General features: G+C 40.3%; 1 protein-coding gene across 6 annotated transcripts in view; it reads right to left on the reverse strand.

Moving 5' to 3' along the window:
• Window positions 1–3,443: 3,443 nt before the first annotated feature.
• Window positions 3,444–12,913, reverse strand: part of LOC117969783 (pumilio homolog 1-like) — a 56,624-nt gene continuing 47,154 nt past the window's right edge. For 4 of the 6 annotated variants that reach the window (XM_058997737.1, XM_058997734.1, XM_058997733.1 and 1 more), the window contains exons 18-22: window positions 11,373–11,510; window positions 11,073–11,198; window positions 7,486–7,607; window positions 6,865–7,081; window positions 3,444–5,349 (exon numbers count right to left, since the gene is read on the reverse strand). In XM_058997737.1, the coding sequence (XP_058853720.1) occupies window positions 5,218–5,349; window positions 6,865–7,081; window positions 7,486–7,607; window positions 11,073–11,198; window positions 11,373–11,510 (735 nt within the window). In that variant the 3' untranslated portion in view covers window positions 3,444–5,217. The remainder of the gene's footprint in view (window positions 5,350–6,864; window positions 7,082–7,485; window positions 7,608–11,072; window positions 11,199–11,372; window positions 11,511–12,913) is intronic. The other 2 variants (XM_058997736.1, XM_058997735.1) reach the window with 1 other exon arrangement.

A 12,913-nucleotide genomic window follows, 5' to 3' on the forward strand; every position in this document is an offset into this window, starting at 1 on the left:
GGACGGTGCTCTGGCATTCTGCAGGGCATCAATCACCCTATTAGAAAGCACCAGGCGGCTCAAATGCAGCTGTTCAGGGGTGAGACCCAGAGCTGCAGACTTGAGGGGTCGGAATGCCATAAGGTCCCCCGTGCCTGACTGAGCAGCTCACGGCACTTGGACAGTCTCCATGGCTGGCCACTCAGGAGCTACATCTGAGTTTAAAACCCAAGTCTCCTGAGCCAATAAGGGGCTACTAGGAGCCTGTTCTCCTCCAGACACAGCGGGAGCAGGGCGAGCGGTGGGAAGGCATATAACAGTTGCCTTGGCCACTGTCAGAGGGTCCCAGTCTCCTATTATGGAGAACCAGAGGGGAAAGTGGGTTGATACCTGGGAGGCAAAGAGAGCTATCTCTGCTCTCCCGAATAAGGTTCACCACTTTTGGGTGAGCCTCCACCCTAAGGGGCTGGGAACTCTCCTTGAGAGGAGGTCTGCCGCCCAGTTTGTCAACTGGGGCAGTAAGGGTTCTCGTGTGCCCAGAGCAAAAGCTTGCAGGCCACACGATGGAGATTGTGCGACCTGAGGCCGCCCTGGTGGTTGATGTAAGCCACCACTGTTGTGTTGTCCGTACGGATAAGCACGTCTTCCTTGAACCTTCTACAAAAAATGCTGCAAGGCCAGGTAAACTGTCTGCAGCTCTAAAACATTTATGTTATGTACACCCCAGTCATTCCACACAGCGCCTCAGCCCAGGCTGGACTCGTCCGTGGTGACAACCTCTCCTGGGGACACTGCCTAGCGCTATCATAGATGGGCCGGCTGTTTCCACCAAGCGAGTGCCTTTAGACAGTGATGAGACACTGTCAACAAACAGCCACGGTTCAACGCGGGCTGAAAAACCCTGCCGTTGAACCAGACCTGCAGAGGGCGCATACGCAGAAGTCCCAAAAGAAGAGTCTGGGAAGCTGCTGCCATCAGCCCAGAAGTTTCTGGAACATCACTACCATGAGCGCTCTGTTGAGCTATTCTCTGGACCTGGAGTCCAAAGACACTCCTAGATAGGAGGTTGTCTGAGAAGGCATGAGCTGGCTGTTCACATGATTCACTGTAAGACCCAACCGTAGGTGGCCGATGACAAATTTCGTGTAGGGCTCTGCCTATGCTGGAGACTGGGTACAAATTAAAATACGCGTCCTTGAAGTCCCACGTGGTGAAGCAGTCACCTTTCCTGATTGACTGTAGCATGCTCAACATTTTGAACCTCTGTCGACTCAGATACAGGTTGACCTGCCTGAGGTCGAGGATTGGTCTGAGGGCACCATTCCGCTTGGGTACCAGGAAGATATTTATTATCAAGAAATGAGTGGATATAAGCACATGTTTCATGAACTAGATTTATCAGGTACTTTTTTTTTTCCTTATTACTGATAATGAAATGAAACTTTTTTTATATATTTATTTTGAGAAAATAATACACAAGTGTCCATTATTGCTTATAAAGACCCCGAGAATAAATGTTTTACGGCATTGCCATCACTCAGACGAAACAATATTTTTCAACAAAACTTTTAGGAAGTATTGTAAGGTCCCTCTGGTCATAGAATAATACGTTTTATACATGTATTTCTAAGCAGAATACATAATAAAAACAAAATACTTAACATTTAAAAAAAATAAAAAGGGAAGTGTTGGAAAAAAAGCTACAAGTTCCCTTTCAAGTACAAAATGTAACCATTACCGAATGGGTATTTACCTCCTAAAGACCGGGAAACCTGAATAATATGTATCAAAGCAGCTCGGATGAGCCTGTGCAGTCACAGCCTGCCCGCCTGTCCCCGAGGACATAAAGGGACTGCGCGCACACCCTTTCAAGATCTGACCTGACAGTACTTGTTGCTTATGACTAATTTTCGCTAATTATTGTGCTATAAATAATTTATGCAATATTTTATTTACACTAATAGTTTTTTTTTTATTATTATTAATTACGTGTATGTTGTGCACTAGTCTGTTGTTTGTTGCATCCTGCAGCAGCCTTGTGCCCCACGTAAAGCCAGTGGCTTGTCGCTCCTTCCCAGGGATAAAGCAACATAACTCAGCTGACTTGTGCTCTCCGGCTGGGGTTTAATTAAAAGTCTCATTTTTAGTTATAAGACATTTATTTCCTGTCAAGTACGAAATGCAACCATTACCAAATGGGAGTTTTTCTAAGCACACACTGGAAAAACGTGTCTCTCGCAGCTCTGCAGAGCGCGGTGTCCTTTTCACTTGGGCAGGGCTCTCCCCCATGGTCTGTTAAAGACATGGCTGTGTCCTCTCCAGATGGCTCTGTGCCAAAGGAGAGTAGAAAAATTGCCTGAGGTAAGAGCCCAGGTAAAAGCCGTTTCTACAGTCTTCATTCTCCTCTGCTTCCCCTTCTCCTAAGTTTTATAAGCCCTGGCAACCCTTTTTAGCACATGTCAATCAACCTAATCATCACTTCCTATAAACCTTATAAGCAACATAAACCTCATTTTTAACTTTCTTTCAATCATTCATGTGATGTATTGTTTGATTGACATCTAAAAAACAAAAAAAACAAAAAAAAAAAGTGGCCAGTGTAATACTGAACATTTTTGGTGTATTCTCCGATATCCCAAAATGATCTTTGATGTTTGAAAACATTGCAAACAGGTGCCTTAAGGAGTTGAGAACGACTCAATACTGCTGTAGCGTATACAGTTTCTGAGGCTTGTTGTAGAACGGCTCATGGAGTGATGTGATCAGATGCCCAAATCAAGGCACATTGATCTCCGGAGCATAGAAATCCATCAAGGAGAACTTCAGAGTTCAAAACGAAACACGCACGTTCTGATAAAATGTACCTTGTGTTTTTAAGAAACAAAGCCATAACATTCATGCTAGAAGCACTATATCTTCCACTGGCATGGGCTCCATATTTGCCAGGTTGTAAACAAATGCAGTGTATGGTGGGATACTGTCATAGTAAGCCCGACAGTCCATTGTGCTGCTAGGAACTGTAACCAGACTTTTAATAGCGTTTGTATGCATTAAGCCCGACAAAACATGAAATGGTACTTCAGTGTGGGCGCTCGGAGCTGCATTAACTAGAACGTTTGAGTATGGTTCTCAAGATTGGTTATGTAGTGTGGACAGGGCCTAAAACCAAAAAAGGGGTAAACAAATGTCGAAGCAATGGACAATTTGGGCATTTATGGCAAATTTCAGTATAGCCCTCACACACGATTCTCAAACCCGGCTAGTACTTTGTTTAAACGTATGCTAAAAAATTCTCTAAAACAAATCATAATTGAATAAGTGGTTCTCCTAGATGTTTGTAAAAATGTAAGTGTGACACACATTCCTGTACATGTGCACATGAAAATAAATACAAAAAATAAACTAATGCAAAAAAATCAGTGTTCTCCATACCAAGAAAAGACCACACATCAAACTCACACAAATTTGAAATTTTGGGTGTTTTTTTTGTTGTTTTGTTTCAAAATAAAGATCACACATTGTTTAGAGACAATCTACAACAAGTTACAAAAAATAGTTGCCCAGGCAGAAGCATACACAGGATTGTGTTAACTATACACAGAGTTACAAGTGTGCTTGCAAAAAAGTTCATTGGAAATATACACAAGGCTTTCATAAATGTACACTGAGTAGTGTTACAATTCTGTATTTCAACAAGGAAAAAAATCGACAGTATGTTACAATCACTTACAAGTAGACAAAAAAAATGCAAAATACAGTTCATCTTCTGTACAAAAAGTGGGAAAGATGTAACCCACAGAGTAAGATGTAAAGGGGCCTAAACTAAAGGATTTTGTATCCATGTCATAGTTTGTTTTTCCTTTAACTGCCACAAAAAGCAAAACCATTACATTTTTTAAAAGATCTTAAAAAAAAAAAACAACTCTACTTGATCAGGATGTTGATTTTCCATAACATTTAAAATAAATCTTTTTTTTAAAACTATGTAACAGGTTAAAATCATGAAGCATTGTTTTTCTGTGTTTTCTTTACAAGTACTATGCTGTATATAAAGAAGGGCTTTTCAAAAACAAAACAAATATTTGATAGATATTACAATTTACAATATACAACAACTATATATGCCACGACCAAAAAAAAAAAAAAAGTGTGAATATACACTGAAATGCACAGGTCTAATATTTTTTGTATTTTTCTTTATACCAAAAAGGGTTGTACAGTTGATTCCAAGTTCTCCACATTTACATTACAGAAGGTTTACAAATGTACAATTATACAATCAAAAGTATGTGTTCACTACTAGGGTACATTATAGTTACAGATTGAACATCAAAAAAAACTACAAATGTAATTTTATATATATATATATGCAAAAGTCTACACCAAGTATACACTATCTATTTATACAAGCAAGACCACAATTATTTTTTAAACTTTTCTCCCGTGCTAAATAATCAAAAAGTCTGCTTTTATGTTAGCAAAAGAAGAATGAGAGAAAGACACAGGAAATGCATCACACCAACCCCTTTCTCTATGATTTATAGGGCGATTAAATTTACTTAATTAAATCTGCAAGCATTAAGTTTTCAATACTATACAAAAAAAATTAATGAAACTTTATAAAAAAAAAAACAAAAAAAAAAACAACTATTTTTGCACTATAGCAGTAAGCACAGCAAAATATTAAATGCGATTTAAGCAAAATATCAAAAGAAAGTAAATTCCTTCTCAGGGTGTGGAGACAGTTGCAGTTCACGGTGGAAACAAATCCAAGCAGCTGTCCTGCAGTGACCACAATGATTACAGACACAACACACTGCCCCACACATGGACGTTTCTCTCTTTAGACCTATGTACAGTAATTCTATACACCAGTGATACAGATTTTTTATTTATTTTTTAAAGAAAAAATAAATAAAACAGGACAGTTGGCTTTACTCTCAATCTTTTTTTTTTTTTACAATAAAAAAAAAAAACTACCAAGTTAGCAGTATATGCATAAACAAATTTAAAATAAATTTACAAAGGCTTCTCGTAAAATAAATTAGCAACCTTACAAAAAAACGAAATGAAATGAAAGCAAGCAAGCCCACTCAGTTTAGAATCACAACGGAATCCGGAAGGTTGCTGGTAGAGCGTGTGGGCCTGGCGCTGCTTCTGGTTGGGCGTTGGTGTGTGTCTGTGTGCGAGAGTGTGAGGAAGGACACAGAGTTGGTGGTGAGACACAGAGTGCGTCATTTACATGATACCGTTGGGTGGTCCACACATGGGTCCCAGGTCCACACCATTCTTCATATAGTACTTCTCCAGTTTGGCCAGAATGTGCTTGCCATAGGTGTACTTGCGCAAGGTGGCGATGTGGGGCCGGATCTGCAATGGAATTCAATAGGGGGTTTAGAGGGGACAGGTGGAGCTTCCAAAATGAGCAGTTTTATTTCTCCTATTAGTTTTCAACTCGCAAAGCTATTAGTTAATACAGTGTCTAGCAGTCAACAGTTAAAAAAACTACTGCCCTCTGACATCATGGGTTTAATTAAAACGATATTGTTTGGAATTTTCACACTATTAGGTCAAAAAAGTGACTTACAGGGGGCAATAAAACCCACAACTCTTGGGGCAATAGTTTTCCACTAGACCTCAGCTCCAGTCAATATGTATGTATTACTATGCTGTGAGCTTTAATGTCACTCAAGTACTTGTACTGTCAGCAACAGCAAGGGAAACAGTCACCAACTCAGGCAAATGCAAATTTCATATTATATGGTTTCATTTTGTAAAAACTATTAATTTACACATCAGATATGTGAGATGTGAGTTATTTCCAGGAGCATACTCAGTGATTCACATAACTGGTACGCCAGTACACATGTGGACTGATTAATAGAAAATGCAGGTTGTTTTGTTTTTTTGTGTGCAAAGGAATGACGTTGATCTGGGGTCAATGAAGCACGAATATACAAGATTTTTTTTTTTGTATTTTATTTATAAGACCATTCCAATTGGTGCATCTTCTAAACCCTGTTTAGAAATGTGCACTTATTATGTTGCATACCAATAATGCCTACTTGTGCTCATGCGAGAACCTAATGGTACAAGTTATGTGAACCAGTGGACAGAACTGCAGTGCATAGCACAAGAGCAGCCACCCCATGTCCCCTCACACTTTCATGCATCTACTGGTACACATCTGCACCTCATCTTTTCTGTATTTCAAACCTTGTACAACACACCAGAAAAAGAAAAGGTTACTTCTATCAGTGCAAACACGTAAAACATCTTCCTAAACCAGGTGGAAATGCATATATGAGAGTTCACCACAACCCTAAAAACACTTAAAAGATCATGAGTTATCCAGTTTGTGATTAGCATGAACCATATCTTATTAGCATTGACCCCAAAGAAAAATCTGCATTTTGGCAAAAGTGGTAGTGCTTTTACTAGCAGAGCCACTAGGGCTCTTCCGCATGCAACTAAACCCAAGTAGGTTCTGCACTTCTCCCACGGATATGCCTCGCTGCGCAACAGTAACAGAGCTGACAGTTTGTGGTTTCGACTGGTTCATCTTTCCACTAAAGACCTTTACCCAGTTTTAAAGCCTCTGTGCAAGTGCAGATCATTACCTGGGTGCAATAAAGAGCCTGTGGACCTGTACTACACAGAGGCTTGGGTTCAAAGCAATACAGCTAGACATAGCAATGGGAATAGTCGGGAACAGATTTAAAACTAAGACATTCCAAAAGACTGGAACTTTTCAATTTTTTCTCTTAGGGTTATCCTCCCATATACATGACTCAAAAGCATAAATACAAACACTGGATGTAGATAAATAAAGAAAACAATACAAAAGCTTTAGAACGGCTGTGACCGGAGGGACTGCTAACTTGCCTGTTCATTCCTCCAGCAGCCTACCTTGTGCATGACAATCTTGCGCTGGGTTGGCTCAGCAACGTCGATCATTTTCTGCACCACGTAGTTAGCATACTGATCCTTCATCATGGTGTATAAGGCACTGTGAGGGCCATCGTTCATGCTGCACACCTCGTCAATCAGCATGGCTCGCTCTGAGCGAGAGGCGTGGGTCACACACTTCTCCACCACATTGCTGTATCCAAGGAAGAAACACAGTCAATACCAACACCAGCAACTAACACTACGGACAGTGAGACACTCAGGACACAATAGCAGCCATATCACAGGAGGTAGCTCTACATACAATTATGTGTAGGTCCTGATGGCCTATGCTTTATGTGTAAGAATATAAATGGAATAAAGGACTGTTCCGTTAAAACTTAGAGATAGAGGGGAGAGCAAGTATTCATGCCAAATGTAAATCACATTCTTCATTGAAGAACCATTTGGTAGTTAGTAGTGCTTTTTCACAACACACTATTTATTCACTGAGAATTGTTTCAATGAATTGTTCAAACACCAACTCTCTACTCCTCTCAAATACCATAACACACAGGGTGAACTGTACACATTAACCGAACACACTGATTCCAGTACCTGGCAAACTTGTGCTGGCTCAGAACCAGGACATTGCCTCGGATTTCAGCCACTATCTTACTCTTGTCCTCTGCACGCCCATGCTCCAGAACATGTTGAATCACATAGTTTCCATACTGGTCCTGAAAACAGACAAAAAAATACCACACATCAGTATGAATTTACGCAAAGCTTAACCAGCTACACAACAAACTACTGCAGCTGATGCAATGTACCGCTCTTCCGCTTTCTGAGCATTTCTCAGAATCCACTGGAGACTACTAGATGAGATTTCTGTTTGAAGATTGAGTCTGCCACGGCAGAATATATAGCAACTTTATAGTAGCCAGAACACACAAAAGGAGCATATAGTTAAATTGCACAGGCAATTGTTTTAACAAACAGCAAATGGTAACATTTAGGAACAGTTTGGTATATAAAACACAGGACGCAGTAGCCGGAGGTGATTTTAACATGACTTCCACAAGTCTATTTCACCAGACAGTCAGGTTGCTCTGGGTGTAAACAGGTTTGTAATGGTTTCGGTGAGCAGCTCAGGTGTTTGTTTAGCAGCTTTGCTTTCCTGGCCTGGGAGCAGATAAGTGATTTATTACAGGCAGATGGCTGGTTACATACAGATTGTTGAACCAACTGTAAGCCTCGTGGTATTGAAAGTCTGCTTCAGAACGTAAGGGCTTTATCAGTGTAGTGACAATTTTCATGCAATGGTCTCTAAATATAATAGTTGGCTCAGTCCATTTAGGCATGTGGTGCAATCGGCAACCTCATTTCTTAATCTATTATCATATACATTAACAGCGAATGGATGCAATCAACATTTTATTTTTCAAAATCAAGAACATTAACCCTTAGCGGTCCATTTATTTAGCGCGTCAGGTCCAATTTATTTTCACACACGCAGTTTATTTTAGATACGCTGTTTAGAAGTATTTTTTTCACAGTAAAACAGGTTTAAAAGGCACTGCATATCAACAGGATACTCACTACTGCATCTAAAGCCCCGCCCAACCCCTTGTTCGCTATATTTTTCACATATCGCTTCATAGTCGTGCATACTGAAAAATCATCTCCTGATCACTCATTTTATCACCAAACTACTCAATAATGCGATCCAAGTCATTATTTTATTACCGTAACATCTCAAAAAGCTCTGCAAATGTCTGTGATATTCTCTGAGCGTTGGATGCAGAAGCAGCTATCTTGTTTGTTTATGTCCGTGTTATCTCTGTGGTGCCCGGGCTATGTGTATTGCTCAGATCCGCCCCCCCCTTTTTTTTTTCAGCTTCTCTCAATTCCTATCGGTCTCACTCAGCCATTGAATGGTTTTCTCTGCTTTTTCCAGAGAAAAAACGACTAGAGATCTGTGTTTTACGTCTTTTTGATGATGTCGGATAGGGTCCGACATTGGACCAGAAAGGGAAAATTTTAAATGTCGGACCTGGTACGACATAGGACCACAAAGGGTTAAGATTTTTAAATCAGAAGACCCAATAACTAAAAATGCAGCTGTGCATAATAGTTCAACAGCAAGGTACAGCTTGCATTCAAATGAGAACACTTGATAAAATAAGTAAAAAAAATCTGAAGGACTTGAGTTCAATTAACTGAAGAGTATGCGTGCATCCGCAGAATATGTCATGTATATAAAACATGCTTGTTAAATTAACATTACTATTACCACTGTCAAAACCATTTACCATCCACACGAAATCCACTAAATTGACAAACAGCTTTTCCATCCCTTTTTACCCCAAAAAATTACTAATATTCATGTCCGATTTTTCCTTTAAAAATAAAATTGTGCAGCTTTAGTTTTTAAATCAGCAAAATGTAAATAAAATATTCTTAACTGATGTGTCCAACGCGAAGCCAGAGGCCGGAAGTTGGTATCCTAGCAACACGCTAATGCTGCTACCTACCGTATTATCACTAATATAAGCACATAACTATATAATTAGGGGTGCCGGTTTTCGATAAAAAAAGATTTTTGCCGATAAATACCTGCCAGATTTAATGTTCAAGTTACCAGCATTTATTTTATGAAACTGATAAAACCAGAATCTCCACTGGTTTTTATTCCATTTCCCAACATCCCCTGCTGAGAAAGAATGCTCGTGAGAAGGCTTCCCGCGTCCGTTTGTATCTGGGTGGTTGTTGTTGCACACTCCTTACATTTTGTGTAATGTCCAGAACGATCCTCAACGTCCGCGTCCAGCTTGGAAATACGTGTGCATTTACTACAATCAAAGCAGACCCATTTTAAAACTGTGCTGACGAAAAGGGAGTTTTGATGTTTATAAAAGTTGGACGTTTCTTTAAGTTGGACGTACAGAGTTCATGTGCAGTGCAGCACTTGTTTTCCACAATGTCTTTATTTGGCCTGGCTTTGGTTTCAGGCGAGTAAATGCCTTCTACTAGTGCCACAAGCTGCGAATATAACAGGTTTTGTTTCATTGATGTTAGTACGGTCCATATTACATTACTGTTTAAGTTGTTGATGTATACTGCTGTTTACCAGTTTCCATTGTGGAATATGGGTAGGAGGGTTGTTTTAACATGTTTTTACCTGTTGCATGGACCTGAAAATAAGCAGCGATAAGTACCTGCTGATTTTTACTTTTTTTTTTTTAAAAACACCAAAAACCAGAAGCCCTGTATATAAAATCGACATTGTAATGCAAGCTGGCAACGGGAAACTTTACAGGCTCTAATTAGATGCATCAATTTATCAATATGTAATCTAAATTAAAGGACAGATGATCAATAATTGATCAAACATCTCTAGTGAAAACTTATTTAAATTTTAGGACAAAAGCAAAAAACATTACAGCTACCAGAAAATTACGTCTGAGAGGGCCGGTTCTATTCAGCATGCTGGATTGCTTGCAACTCGTGGTCAAGACTCAGGACATGGTGGTCCTCAACTACACATTACCTGCTGTTAAGAGTCTGGGATACCCAGCCGTACACCTGCAGCCACCATGATAAATATCGCAGTCTGTCAAAGTGCAACATCACGTGGTTCAGTCTCATGGCAGAGCATACTAAACACTTCCTAATGGTTCCCTGTCTGTCAATAAAAGTGTGTGTGTGTACAACAGCAAGCACTAACAGGGTACAATCCAGGAATTAGCAGCAGGACAGCTACTCTGAGCTCTAGCATGGCTAAGGAACCAGTGCTGTGCAGTCCACACATCACAGGCAGGGTTAGCTAGAAACTCACACTAGCCCTGGGTGTCAGAACTACCCTTAATTGAGGACATTATTTAAATGTTCAAGGGGCATGTGTTTGTGAAAATGAGACCCTGGTTGGCAGGGTGCTGTGATGCCTATGCTCAGGGCAGTGGGAGGTGTCTGGTTGGCAGGGTGTTGTGATGCCTATGCTCAGGGTAGTGGGAGGTGTCTGGTTGGCAGGGTGTTGTGATGCCTGTGCTCAGGGCAGTGGGAGGTGTCTGGTTGGCAGGGTGTTGTGATGCCTGTGCTCAGGGCAGTGGGAGGTGTCTGGTTGCTCATGAAGCAGGGTGCTGTGATGCCTATGCTCAGGGCAGTGGGAAGAGGATCTCTGGTGTGGGGCTGGTTGTTTCTACCTGCACTAGCTGCTCGGTGTGCTGGTGCAGCTCCTCCAGGATGGACAGGGTCTGCTCAGGCAGGCAGTGCTCCAGGATTCGCTGGATCACACGGCAGCCGTACGGGTGGGTGGACAGGGCAAACACCTGCAGACAGATAAGTCAGTCAGTCAGTCAGTCTATCAGGGCTCCATGTATTTGCACTCAAGAGAAAAAGCCCTGGTCAGCATACTTTAACTGGATGCCATTTGGATGAGAGCACTTCTGTATTTGAACAGCCCACTCAGCTGAATGAGCGCAGCGTCCTGCAGTGGGCCTCACCTGGCTCTTGAAAGCGTCGATGATGAACTGTAAGGAGTGAGGCTGCACGCACTCTATGCACTTCTGCACCACATGGTTACCGTTTTGGTCTTTCACACACTTCAGCACGTGGCCGTCCAGCTCTCGTACCATCTCGCTCTGAAAACAGGAGAGAAAAAGGAGTACTGTAAACTCTAGACTGGGATACAACCAACAAAACGGGAGGATTTAGTAACTAGGTTTGTGTACTTCCTTATGCAGTGCATTACTTTTTGAATTCAAGTCGGAATTGTTGTCAAAACATTTGACCATTACACTGCTCTTTTTAAATAAACATTGAATTGCTATTTTTTTTTTTATTCTAAGCTTACTGGCATGCTGTTGGTGTCTGAAATTACAAAAGCTGTTCTTTGCAACAGGCTACACACATCTGAAGGAAAATGAAGCCACCTTGTAGATTAACAAAAGGCTATAGTCTACAACAGTTAAATGAGCTTCATTCACGTACACCAAACTCTTAATCCATCACACACTTATTAATGTAAAGTGTTTAGCCAGAATACAAGTTGATTGCTAACAGTAGTCAATTTTCATTATAAAATGCACATTAAAATAAATTGAATGCATTACACTGCTGCGGAGTGATATGAACCCCTTCGCTGCTAAGGGTTTTTCCACGCCCCCAGTGTTAGAGGTTTTTCTTGAATTTGGGACAATTGTTTACAAGTCAAATTTCTCTCTGATCTCTAAAGGAAACATAGGAAACCTATATATTTTTTTTCCAGCACAATCTGAACTTTGATATAGTTTACTTGGGCATATCTACTCAATTGATTGAGATATTGCAGATTAAACGGGGGAAAAAAATGTAAAATTACAATTTTTGTGCCACTTTAAAACCCTAAAAAAGTAAATGTCCTAACATGGTAATTAGACAAATGTGTCTTGCACTGCTAATGTGTTAACTATCTATGGAGTGAAAAAAATAGGAGTTAGTATGTTTCTGTCATGGCTGCGTCAACATTTATATTAATAAATAATAATAAACATTTAAAACAGATTGTCGGGTCAATATGTAAACTATACATATTTTTAGATGTAGACAAAAACTAAATTCAAAATATAATTTCGAAAGACTAAACCCCCCTACATATGTTCTAAAATTTTGTAAGCGATTACTCACTCGCAGCCTTTAGGGCACCGACATATTTTAGAATATTATTACTGTGGATGGTGCAGCATAGCCTGGGAGAGTATACAGCAATCATAACGATTGATTAGTCTTGAAAATAACTGTTGAAAATAAAATAAAATGACAAAAATGCTATCTCCTGTGGGTCTACTAAATGTTGTAGCCATCAGGATTTGCTCAAATCAAACCACGACCCGAAATAGAAAACACTTCAGTTTGTTTATTTGACTTGCTGGATTCCAGACTGAACATGGAGAAATCCTATTAGGCCAGTTTAGGCATACATCATTCACCGTTTAATTGACGTGATCAATCCACTATTCACGTTTTGAGAGACTAAACCCTCCCACACATATCCTAAATTGTCAGA

This window comes from Acipenser ruthenus, chromosome 23 (assembly GCF_902713425.1).
Source record: "Acipenser ruthenus chromosome 23, fAciRut3.2 maternal haplotype, whole genome shotgun sequence".
NCBI lineage: Eukaryota > Metazoa > Chordata > Actinopteri > Acipenseriformes > Acipenseridae > Acipenser > Acipenser ruthenus.